The sequence below is a fragment of the Dendrobates tinctorius genome, unplaced genomic scaffold, assembly GCF_039654945.1.
Source record: "Dendrobates tinctorius isolate UK_male_01 unplaced genomic scaffold, ASM3965494v1 ptg000032l, whole genome shotgun sequence".
In the NCBI taxonomy this organism is placed as follows: Eukaryota; Metazoa; Chordata; class Amphibia; order Anura; family Dendrobatidae; genus Dendrobates; species Dendrobates tinctorius.
In genome coordinates, this window is record NW_027361700.1 from 12,871,005 (window position 1) to 12,884,514 (window position 13,510).

General features: G+C 37.6%; 1 protein-coding gene across 2 annotated transcripts; it reads left to right on the top strand.

The window, feature by feature from the left end:
* Positions 1–231: 231 nt before the first annotated feature.
* On the top strand, positions 232–11,911 carry HOXB9 (homeobox B9). Of its 2 annotated transcripts, none has more exons than XR_012231633.1 (2): positions 232–310; positions 10,907–11,043. XR_012231633.1 is itself a non-coding variant. In XM_073572901.1 (2 exons), the coding sequence occupies exons 1-2, from the start codon at positions 8,633–8,635 to the stop codon at positions 11,140–11,142; spliced, it is 741 nt and encodes a 246-aa protein (XP_073429002.1). In that variant the 5' UTR covers positions 8,582–8,632; the 3' UTR covers positions 11,143–11,911. The 2 variants fall into 2 exon arrangements, 1 of the variants encoding a protein (XP_073429002.1); XM_073572901.1 differs by lacking the exon at positions 232–310 and adding an exon at positions 8,582–9,137 and having other exon boundaries at positions 10,907–11,911.
* The last annotated feature ends 1,599 nt before the right edge of the window (positions 11,912–13,510 follow it).

Below are 13,510 nucleotides of genomic sequence, written 5' to 3' on the forward strand. Positions count from 1 at the left end.
CTCAAAAAAGGTTATGGATCCGAACACTGACCCCAGCCACTTCCAGCATGTGTTTGTTGCAGTTCTGAATTCTTGTAGGCTTCTTTTTTTTGCATTTGTTTAAGGTATTTGCTTTTTTTATATATAAATATTTTTTTAGACTTTAAAGCTGTGTTTTTATTAAATAATGTGTTGCAGTATCTGTATTTTGGTGGTAGGTTTTAATGCATTCTTTATTATAGATCAAGTGATTCAAAAATTCAAGGATCCTGTGATTTGAATGTGAAAAATTCAACAACAAAAGTCACATAAAAAGAAGCAAAACATAATGGTATGTGATTAATTTATCCAGGGACTAAAATACAATGGTGGTCTATCGGGGAAGACATTCAAATTTTCCTAAAAAAAAAAAGACCAACACTACAACATTGTGGGTTTGTGAACAAAAATGCCACTGACGCAAAAATTTGCAAGGAAATACATTTCTTATGCAGCTACCATCTGTAGAGTTTTTGCCCAAAGAAACATGGCAAAAAGAAAAGAGAAATGATCAGAAACAAGTAGAGTATTTTACTTAATTCTATGCAGTTTTCAATGTACCCTTGTTGTAAAAGTATGTGCCAAATTTAACGTCCTTAAATATGCCTTTTTCTATTTATATATTATGCATTGCTTATAGAGCGCCATTAATTCCACAGAGTTTTATAGACATTATCATCACTGTCCCCGATGGGGCTCACAATCTAGATTCCCTATCAGTATGTCTTTGGAGTGTGGGAGGAAACTGGAGAACCCGGAGGAAACCCACGCAAACACGGGGAGAACTCCTTGCAGATGTTGTCCTTGGTGGGATTTGAACCCAAGCCCCAGTGCTGCAAGACTGCAGTGCTAACCACTGAGCCACTGCGCTGCTCTTATAGTTTCCTATGCCAAAATTTAAAAATTATGAAAAGGGGAGAGTTGCATAACTTTTTGACATTAAGTACAACATAATTCTTAATGTATCTCTATATAAAAGATGCAACAAAAAAACTATTCTAGACAGGTCATACCTGTCTTAAAGAAGGTATGAAATAAATGTATTGAACTTTTAAAATGATACAAAAAAAAAATAATTTGAGCAAAATTAAACAGTAAAAGACAACATTTTGACATTTTTCTGATATTCAGAAATGAAAAGTATAAACGCTTCTTTGGCATAATTTGCTCCAAATTCACCATGAAAGTGTGACTTTTGATAAATATGGAGGGGCGAAGTTGCAGTAAGTACACCGAAGATTTGGCTCAAATTACACCTTTTTTAGCCTAGACTTGTCTTTGAAAGCACCTGCAGGGAGATTGGGGTGAATTCAGCCTTCTGCCCTTGGCAGTGAAGGTTACTAAAAGAACTGCGCCCTCTGGTGGTCAGAAGTTAGGTCACGTTTATATGTAAGGTCAAATGAAAACATATTTTTTGTGTTTTTTAGGGGGGTTCGATTAATTGTGTGTCCCACATAAATCTTACTATGTAAGTCTGAACTTGGATGGTGACTATCTGCTCTGAGAGAATTGTAGTGCTCCTTGTAAATCATAAATACTGACACTTTACATGTATCCTAGAGATAGCAGCTAGGAAGCGCCTCATCCAGCCACATAAATAATGGAGCTGCTTTGGTGGAAGTTGCTAGATATATTGTGTATTCAGGCACATCTGCACAATTATCTTGTTATAATTTCACTATTTTCATTGCTGACACTCATTTCCCAACATCATCCCTTCCTCATAAATTAATATAATCTGCAATGAAGCTAACACCATGACTTGTCATCACACACTTTCCTAAAATATTGCTTCACCCTTTCAAGGAACTTATTGAATTTCCTGTGGGAAATATTGGTTATAAAACAAGATCAGGCTAAAAGAAATATATATGTATTTGTAATATTCAACTCAAGACTGAAATGCTATATTTCATTTTAAGGGCTGTGTTTCTAAAGGCTTCACTATTATTCCCGTGTACTGGAGACTGATTGTAAACCTTTCTTTAGGGTCAGATGTGAATTATGGAGACCTCAGCCCAAAACCTTTACATATGTAAATCAGAAAGGCAACCTTTCTTGAAGAATGCATAATTTACAACAAGCAAAAACAATATATAAAAAATGAGATAGATAGATAGATATGGGATAGATAGCTAGATAGATACAGTTATGGCCAAAAGTATTGACACCCCTGCCATTCTGTCAGATAATACTCAGTTTCTTCCTGAAAATGATTGCAAACACAAATTCTTTGGTATTATTATCTTCATTTAATTTGTCTTAAATGAAAAAAACACAAAAGAGAATGAAGCAAAAAGTAAAACATTGATCATTTCACACAAATCTCCAAAAATGGGCCAGACAAAAGTATTGGCACCCTCAGCCTAATACTTAGTTGCACAACCTTTAGCCAAAATAACTGCGACCAACCGCTTCCGTTAACCATCACTGAATTTCTTACAATGCTCTGCTGGAATTTTAGACCATTCTTCTTTGGCAAACTGCTCCAGGTCCCTGATATTTGAAGGGTGCCTTCTCCAAGCTGCCATTTTTAGATCTCTCCACAGGTTTTCTATGGGATTCAGGTCTGGACTCATTGCTGGCCACATTAGAAGTCTCCAGTGCTTTCTCTCAAACCATTTTCTAGTGCTTTTTGAAGTGTGTTTTGGGTCATTGTCCTGCTGGAAGACCCATGACCTCTGAGGGAGACCCAGCTTTCTCACACTAGGCCGTACATTATGCTGCAAAATTTGTTGGTAGTCTTCAGACTTCATTATGCCATGCACACGGTCAAGCAGTCCTATGCCAGAGGCAGCAAAGCAACCCCAAAACATCAGGGAACCTCCACCATGTTTGACTGTAGGGATCGTGTTCTTTTCTTTGAATGCCTCTTTTTTTCTCCTGTAAACTCTATGTTGATCTGACCAGAGAACATTCTTCCAAAGCGTTTTAGGCTTTTTCAGGTAAGTTTTGGCAAACTCCAGCCTGGCTTTTTATGTCTCGGGGTAAGAAGTGGGGTCTTCCTGGGTCTCTTACCATACAGTCCCTTTTCATTCAGACGCCGACGGATAGTACGGGTTGACACTGTTGTACCCTCGGACTGCAGGGCAGCTTGAACTTGTTTGGATGTTAGTCGAGGTTCTTTATCCAACATCCGCACAATCTTGCGTTGAAATCTCTTGTCAATTTTTCTTTTCCGTCCACATCTAGGGAGGTTAGCCACAGTGCCATGGGCTTTAAACTTCTTGATGACACTGCGCACGGTAGACACAGGAACATTCAGGTCTTTGGAGATGGACTTGTAGCCTTGAGATTGCTCATGCTTCTTCACAATTTGGTTTCTCAAGTCCTCAGACAGTTCTTTGGTCTTCTTTCTTTTCTCCATGCTCAATGTGGTGGACACAAGGACACAGGACAGAGGTTGAGTCAACTTTAATCCATGTCAACTGGCTGCAAGTGTGATTTAGTTATTGCCAACACCTGTTAGGTGCCACAGGTAAGTTACAGGTGCTGTTAATTACACAAATTAGAGAAGCATCACATGATTTTTCGAACAGTGCCAATACTTTTGTCCACCCTCTTTTTTAGGTTTGGTGTGGAAATATATCCAATTTGGCTTTAGGACAATTCTTTGTGTGTTTTTTCATTTAAGACAAATTAAATGAAGATAATAATACCAAAGAATTTGTGTTTGCAGTCATTTTCAGGAAGAAACTGAGTATTATCTGACAGAATTGCAGGGGTGTCAATACTTTTGGCCACAACTGTAGATAGATAGATAGATAGATATGGGATAAATACATAGATGTGAGATAGATATATATTAGATAGATAGATAGATAGATAGATAGATAGATAGATATGGGATAGATGGTTTGATAGATATGAGATGGATCGATAGATATGGGATAGATAGATAGATAGATAGATAGTTATGGGATAGATAGATAGACAGATAGATAGATATGGGACAAATAGATATGAGAGATAGATAGATATGGGATAGATATGAGAGAGAGAGATAGATAGATAGATATGGGATAAATAGATATGAGATAGATAGATAGATAGATATGGGATAGATAGATAGATAGATAGATAGATATGAGATAGATAAGGGATAGATGGATGGATATGGGATAGATGGATAGATAGATAGATAGATAGATAGATAGATAGATAGATATGAGATAGATAGATATGAGGTAGATATGGGATAGATAGATAGATAGATAGATAGATAGATAGATAGATAGATAGATAGATAGATAGATTCTAGCAGATTTAGACCTTGACATTTTTTTTCTGTCTAGATAGATAGATAGATAGATAGATAGATAGATATGAGATAGATAGATAGATAGATAGATAGATAGATAGATAGATAGATTCTAGCAGATTTAGACCTTGACATTTTTTTCTGTCTAGATAGATAGATAGATAGATAGATAGATAGATAGATAGAACAGTAGTATCAGTTTTGATGTTCTTCTCCATGTGCCCAACATAAGAAACTAAGAAACTATGGCGTTTTTTCCTGGTTATAGAAGCCTGATATAAATATATGTGAACTCAGACTTAAGAGTATAAGAATAGCATAAACAATTGATGATTGATTGGAAAAATAGATATTAAACAAATATTAACATTCATTGTAAACTAGAATTCAGATTTGGTTTATTGATGTGTTTGTTCTAATCTGATGATGAAATAGTTGAAGAATCTTCTGGAGGAGCAGATGCTCCATGTTCTGTGTTCCTCTGCACAGCACATAATGTATGGAGGTCTGAGCGATGCTGGACAATGGTAGAACTGTTTCTAGGTGCAGAAAGTTCCTTAGATTTTTCACACTCAACTGAAAATTAATGTGGATTCCTCTGTGTTGTCTTCTATGTGCCCCAGATTGTTTGGTGGGTAAATTGGTGACCAGAGTGTAAATGGCAGGAGCTCTGCCCTGGCACAGTAGATAAAAGCGCCTTGTAGTTCACCTCCTACTTCCTTCACACTTGGGTCACAAAGTCTAACAAAAGCTTCCTTGCAGTGGGAGAGGATGGTGTATGGAGGTCAGGACTGGCTGGTGGCAGCTGAGTAAAGCACTGGACAGTCACTGGCTTCACACATTGTAATGCCATTTGTAGGAAGAGCTGCAGATCTCCTGTAAGTGGCTGTGTGGTTGTAAGATCGGGTCATTAAAAGATCGTATTTTACTATGGATTTTACAAAGAAATCGATGCATTGGAAGAAAAAAAACCAGGTCAGCCGTGATTTAGACTGGTATGGGGGGACAGTGCAGAGGTTTGGGGGGCTGCTGGCCTCAAGTCATCTTGCAGGTAGCCCCTCTGTAGAAGTTTCTCTATTGTCTTTATAGCTTGAAAAAATGGATCGTGCTGGTGAATTCATAAGTTGGGTCTAATTAGACATCGGGCCAAGTACTTGTACAACTTGTGAAACTTTACATTTCTTTGTATAATACATGTGAGTACTTCTCTGTATGTGTGTCTGCATTCTCTAGTGTTAGCACAGTGCGCAGTAGTTGTAGCAGCAGTAACAATGATAGGACAGGTCACTTGGATATTAGGGGCCTTTTCATAGGTCTCAGCTCAAACAGTAGACGATATTTAAAGATGCAGATGTTGTCATTGACTCCAATTCATCATGATTACATAGATTTTTATCTGCAGTTTTACAGTTTTACATAGGACTGCAGGTAAATCTACTGATTTTAAATCCCAACACAAATAAACATCTCTATGATCAATCTCACTTTGCTGCAGTTGTATGAGTTTATTAACAGTAATGTATTATTATTATTATTATTATTATTATTATTATTATTATTATTATTATTATTATTTGCACTCCCTCCACACTGAGTAGCTTTTTTCTGGTGGAAAAAAAAAATTGAAGTCACATCTGACCCTGTTAAATTCTTTATCTATACTTGCTGCGACATGACTATATACCATTTACATTGTTCCTTTCAGTAGAATGTGATGTATAAAATGAATGGAGCAGACATTAGAAGTAATTATTGAAGTCTCTGCTGTCTGTCCTATGCACTGATATATAAAACTCTATTATCCTCCTTCGTTTCTCTGCTCATAAAACGAATTAATGGACCCGGTTGTACAAGTTGAAAATCTCCTTGTACAACTTGAAACTAGAGGAAATCGAACTCTAATATGAAGGCACATTCCACTTTAATAACCCAATTATTATGTGGGGAGAATCAATGTATATTATCATGTAATCACAGTGTTTCCTGCCTCCCTCATATAGCTCAGGCCTGATTACAATACACAGATTCTTTTCTGGAATTTTATGACTCAGATCAAAAAGAGGGAAAAGCAAAAGTTTGGTGCATGAACCCCTACAAGAAACCAGAGGAAAACTGTCTAAACATGTCTATCCTTTAGTCTGTAGTGAGCTTATGAGTTGGTGTGTATATATGTTTAAGTGTATGTGTATATCCATATAAATATTATCTATATAGCGCCATTGATTCCATGGTGCTGCACATGAGAAGGGGTTATATATATATAAATATTTAAGAACTCATAAACACACTGCATAATAAAGGAGAGACAAGTTCAAACGGTGTTCCTTTTCTTTGTGGTAGGGGTTCATGCACCTGGATAGATGGATGGATGGATAGAGAGAGAAAGATAGATAGACACCTACAGTACATATATACAGAATTATGCACTAAGGGGATCAGTTCAAGAACAATCAAGAAAAAAAAAGAGGACGAGATGGAAACTTTATTCACCTATTTATTTTCTAGTTTTGGGAGTTGTTGTTTTTTTACAATCATTCATGTCATTTCTCTCCCTATGACCTATTATTTATATTTATATATTTATTTATTTTGGGGGTTCACCATCAATTATGTAATTCCTTTATGAGTTTTACAGAACCTCTACAGGTATACTAGATGTCTGTTATTCTGTGGGCTATTGGACGAAAAAAAAAGTAATGTCGCCAACTGCATCAGTATATACAAAGTTATATGCTTCAGAATACACAAAGTACAACTTTTATTGGTTTACATATCAAATGCTTCTGACTCTCTGGATACAAAATGTTCTAATATTGCAAGTTTGCAATTAAGACATTAAATGGGATATATTATATTTGATTCATTAATTACATGGCAGTGTACTATTGGCATATAGGTTAATATACAAGTCCAAGTGTCCCGCAATATATCATTTGAGAAGGATATAAAGAAAATATATAATATAAGACAAAGCTAAAGAATATTTTTACATAAAGTAGTGAGAAGAACTTGTTGGATGCCGAAAAGTAGATAGACAATGTTATGGCAAAAAAAAAAAAAATGTAATGTATTGTCGCAGATAAATAATGATTAGATAGATTGATAGATAGATAGATAGATATGGGATAGATATGGGATAGTTTGATTAAAAATAAAACACTTAAAGAGGTGTAGATAATAGCTATATAATAGGATAACAGAATAGATAGATAGATAGATAGATAGATAGATATGGGATAGATATGAGATAGATGATAGATAGATAGATAGATAGATAGATATGAGATAGATAGATAGATAGATAGATAGATAGATAGATAGATATGAGATAGATAGATAGATAGATAGATAGAGAAATAAATATTAGATAGATTTCAGATTGATATGGGATAGATAATAGATAGATAGATAGATAGATAGATAGAGACATAGATATGGGATAGATAGCTCGATAGATAGATATCTCTTGACATTATGATGAGCAGACATATGTTTTACTATCAGGATCATGTAGCAGGACAGGCTGAAGCTGTTGAACTGGATTGATATTAATTTACCTGCATAATTCAGCAGGTTGTTCATTATCAGGCTCTAATGGATATTTGGGTTAATCTAAGCAGTTCATGTTTTATGGTAGAATAATACAGGAGTAGTCTAAGGTCATATATTTTTCCAGGGGAGGTAGGAAAGGATGGGGAGAACTATGAATATTAAGGGCTTGGGTCCTTCCATGTGCTCCATTCCAGGTCTGTTAGTGTATATTCTGCATGGTTAAGCGTTTGAGATGTTTCATCCATTTATGACCCTGTAAATGAGCAGCTTTCCCTGTGCAAATATCATTTCTCGTTTTGCTCGGGCAGCTTTCCACTAATCATAATAACACTGATAATAAATCGAATCCCCTTTCCCTTCCTAGCACTCTGAGCCCTCGGGATGCAGGTAGTTGGTTGCAGCCATCAGTGTGCACAGGAGTAGCAGTTACAGTAGTGCGAGCAATGGGTGAGACAAGGTGACTGTGTGCAGCCTGCGAGTACCTGGTGCACTAGAAGGCATCACGACCTGCAGGGTGGAGGATGTGCCGCGCTCGGGGCTCAGGCGTGCAGCAGCCTCATCCACATAAAACAATGGCTCCTTGATATGAATGCTGACAGCTCCGTGCGGCCCCTCCGATTGATTGATGGCTCTGTGACGCTTTATCAGGCTCACGGATAAAGTTTGACCAATCATTTGCCAGGAGCTCAGGAGGCAGCAGCCCAAGTGCACTTTGTTGGCTGGGAAGTTGGGAAGGGAGAGCTCCGCATCTGTCCTGTGTCTGCCTCCCTTCCATGAACCTGCCTTGTATGATGTCCAAGAATGTCCATTTCTGGAGCCCTCACTAACTACTTTGTGGAGTCCATAATAAGCCCTGACAGTGAGGAGCCTCCAGCACCCAAGTTCTCTGGCCAGTACTCCAGTCCCCGGGCTGCGGGACCCCCAGACACCCTGGACTTCCCCTCGTGTAGCTTCCAGCCCAAACCTCCAGTGTTCAGCGCGTCCTGGACCCCCCTGAACCCGCACAGCGCCGCTGCCGCCCCCCTGCCGCCTGTCTACCACCCCTACCTGCAGCCGGGCGCCCCCGCCTCAGAGAGCAGGTACCTACGGGGCTGGCTGGAGCCGCTGCCCAGGGCTGAGGCCGGACCGGGACAGGGAGCCGTGAAGGCTGAGCCGCTGCTGGGGCACCCTGGGGAGCTGCACAAGCTGGGAGCCCAAGAGTACAGTCTAGAGGCGCCGGCTGCCAGAGAGGAGGCTAATGAGAGGCCCACCTACCCGGACAATAAAGGGTGCGAAGGAAGCCAGGACAAAGACAGGCCACATCAAAGTAAGTCCCCCAACTGAGGAAGTCAGCCCAAGAGGAGGAAGAACCGGCCAGAGGGTGCAAGGAAGCAGCAGATCCTGTCCAGGGCCCAGGGAGGAACACATACAAGTAGTCATGAGGTAGATAGATAGATAGATAGATAGATAGATAGATAGATAGATAGATAGATATGGGAGAGATAGATAGATAGATAGATAGATAGATAGATATGGGAGAGATAGATAGATAGATATGGGAGAGATAGATAGATATTAGATAGATAGATATGGGAGAGATAGATAGATATTAGATAGATAGATAGATAGATAGATAAAAGATAGAAAATAAAAAAGATAGAAGCAGCATACCATATGACATTTTAGAAAAAGCGTATTTTAATAGCCCATGTGGCGACGTTTCGGTCTCAAGTGCAGACCTTTCTCAAGCCAAATAAATAGATGATAGATAGATAGATAGATAGATAGATAGATAGATAGATAGATATGGGATAGATAGATAGATAGATCTATAGGTAGAGCAATAACTCAGTAGTCGGTCAGTCTCCCTGATATATGACTTGCGCTTTTCTCCACCTTCATGGTGTAATGTTCTTACTAAATGTCACTTCTTGTTCTGTCACTTTAAGGATAATCCGATATCATTTATCTGCTGGACAATGATGGATATATGCTAATAGTTCTGTCCTCAATATCTGACGATGCAAACCCTGTATTACTGCTACAGTAAGAATAGACAATAGGTGGTGGCAGGAGCCTGATGTGGAATTCCGGGGGAACATTGCATGTGGAGTGCGGCCATTACCTCTAGTTCTCCCACTTTCATCTGTCTGTAATACCACGCTCGTGGGTTCTGCTACTATAAGAACGGTAGTTGCTGTATATGATTCAATACACGATTAGTATACTGTGTTAGCAAGGACCCAACGAAAGAGTAATTAGCAATTGTAAATTTAGAGAAACCCCAGTAGCTGCAGATCCAGAAATCCGTGCTGTCTGCCCCGCCATCGCCGCCGGATTAGCGCCTATTAATTATTCACTCATTTAAATCTCTTTAATATTTCATTTTCCTGCATATTATCTGGAGCAGGAGCTATACCAGGAGGATGCGGCCAGACACAGCCTCTGCCATGTGTATATGTGTATGTGATCCCTAGAAAACGGGTTTATTGTCAGGGAAGAAAATACATAATAGTCACCGATAAAACCGGTCACTGCCTGCTGCAGGACACTAACACTCATCAACCCCTGCCTCATAGAGAGACACAGGATTTGCCAATGTAATGTAATATATATATATATATATATATATATATATATTGCTCAAAAAATAGAGGGAACACTAAAACATAGGACCCCATGTTTAAGTGTTCCCTTTATTTGTTTTGAGCATTATATACATATATATATATATATATATATATATATATATATACATAGCATATATCGTCTGTATAATATATTAATATTTATAGTTAGTATTATATGTCTGTGATATATATATATAAACACACTTAGAACTAAATCGCTTTCCTGATCTATTCCTCAATTATATATATAGCTGTCAATCGCTCTCTTCATCTATTACTCTTCCATTATCTATTATTATAAATAAGTGGTTTTCTGTTCTTCTGCTTATCATTTATCTGCCTATGTAGATTTATTTATGTACTTATTTCCCTATGTATCTGTGCTTATACCTATGCTTACCTAGTTATTGCCATTTTATAGAACTTTTCTAGGAAACTTATTTCTTCCTTATTCTTTCTTGTGCAGATAACCCCTCTGCTAACTGGCTACACGCCCGATCCTCAAGGAAAAAGAGGTGTCCCTACACCAAATACCAGACCTTGGAGTTGGAGAAGGAATTTTTGTTTAACATGTACCTGACCAGGGACAGGAGGCATGAAGTGGCCAGACTGCTCAATCTGAGCGAGAGACAGGTCAAAATCTGGTTCCAGAACCGGAGGATGAAAATGAAGAAACTGAACAAGGAGCAAGGGAAGGATTAACCCCTTCTCTCCTCCCTCCAGAATGCACCTGCTCCCTATTTATGATTCCACTTGCATAGGACTTGGCCATCTTTGTTTGCATGACACACGGAGGCTGTGGTAGACTTGGCCAGGTAGTAGCAAGCAGACAGCTAATGTTCTTTTCTGTGCAGTCCTGTCCTACATGTCCACATGTTGTCCCTCTGCAGGGGATGTGGCACCTGCCTGGAGGTAGGAAGCTGCACATGGGTGGCACCTCGCATCCAGCAGATGAAGGTCCTCGCACATCCATCAGCATTATCACAGAGCTATAGATATATTTAATATTCACTTTCTCTAGTAGAACTTCAGCCAGCAAAACTCCCTTTTATACTGAGCCAGAAGATTATGACTAAAAGCACACTGGACAAAAAAAAAACCTCGATTTGCTAAAATAGTTTTTTAGAAAAAAAGAAAAAACAATTTCCAAAAAAAAAGTTATAAAGAAGTAAAAAAAAACGTTTTCTTTGTTTTTAGCACACTAGATCGACAGAAGACGGTGAATGTTCCCTAGAAGTAGATTATTTCTAATTTATTGTGAAATGAAGTTTATACGAAATGTAGAATTTGTTCTTGTGTCAAGTCAAAGTATTTGTATATTTTTTATGTTGTTGAAATCTGCTATACTTGAAAGTTTTGTGTTTGTGTGTAAATCTCTATTAATGTAGTGTGTACTGGGGCTGACCCGGCTGTTTACAATGGACAAGGTCATCATGTGTTATTGGCAAACCATTATTAAACTACAGTAGTAATATAAGCTACCGGCTAGCCTCTTCATTTATCACTGCACACTGGGCTCAGATACATTATTCTTTACATATATAGTTACATTTATATAGAGAGAGACATATATATATATATATATATATATATATATATACTTGTTTCGCTTAATACGATGTATATATATACTGCTCAAAAAAATAAAGGGAAGACTAACATACCACATCCTATGTGTTCCCTTTATTTTTGTGAGCAGTGTATAAATATATGTATATATATATATATATATATATATATATATATATATATATATATATATATATATGTGTATATTGTGTAATACTGGATGTGTAAATATAGATCACTTAATTCTGTATCTCTCTCAATATATATATATATATATTGCTTAGTACTGTGTGTACATTTATATATTTATCACTTAATACTAGCTGTGTATGTACATATGTAAATATATATAGCTTAATACTATGTATACACAGTGTATATGTATATATTGTATACATATATATCGTTGTATGTGTGTATATATATATATATGCATGTGTTACTTTTTACTGTGTGTATTGAAGTTCAGCTATATATACATATATTTGCACGCACGGTATTAAACATTTGGAATATAAATATACACGTATATACATATATATGCATACATCTGCAAAATATATGTACATTTAATAGCTATAAGCTATAAATAAAAATATATTCTATATGTGTTGCATGCATAATTATACTACCTACACAACTAATATATGTATATATGTGTGTGTGTATTGCATGTAAGTGTGTGTCTACATATAAATATCTATTTGTATATAGCAATATATAACATATATTTCTGTAGATATATTTAACAACTAGCTTTTGCTTTCTGATTGTTGACTCCTCTCTGTTCTCTAGACTATAGGAAAGCCTGGAGATTGCTATCACTGGGGGCCATGCATGGAGAGGCTGTGCAGAGGAGATTGCATTGTGGACCCCCATACTGGTGACCTGATTTATAGAAAGTCTCTCCTGCTCTCCTACATCTCATCTGTCAGCTCTAGCAACCAGTCACCAATGTCCTTTTAATATTTTATTTTCCACCGACATCAATTGAAAAATAATCGGACTTTGATCACTCGGGGAAGCAGAGACAGAGCTGAGAAGAGTATTGATGTTATTCTGGAGGGGCCTCTGCCTTTGCTGGTCTCTCTCTTTTTTTTTAGGGGCCTATTTGCATAATTCTTTGGAAAAACAAAAAAGGATGAAGGACTTAAAAAGCAAGTGCTGGTGATAAAAAGGAAAATTCCGTTTAGTGCTATGTCATAAAAGTATATAAGGGCTGTAAAAGTTTATAGGCAGAGAAGTGAGGAGACAGTGAGGAAGTTTCCTGGCTACAGAGGCTGCGACTGGGAGGAACAAGCAAATACCTTTCAACAGCTCAGAGAAAATATATGATGAGGCAGAGGGAAGCTGGGAATTTCTGGAGCTTTTCAGAAGCCTTGGAAACTCCTCTCTGGGGTTTAATGTCTTTTGTTCTTTCTTTTTTTTTTTTTACTCTGAGCAATTCCTGGCTGCAAGAATTCAAGCCATAAACTTTCAAACAAGAGAACTGTGGCCAGAC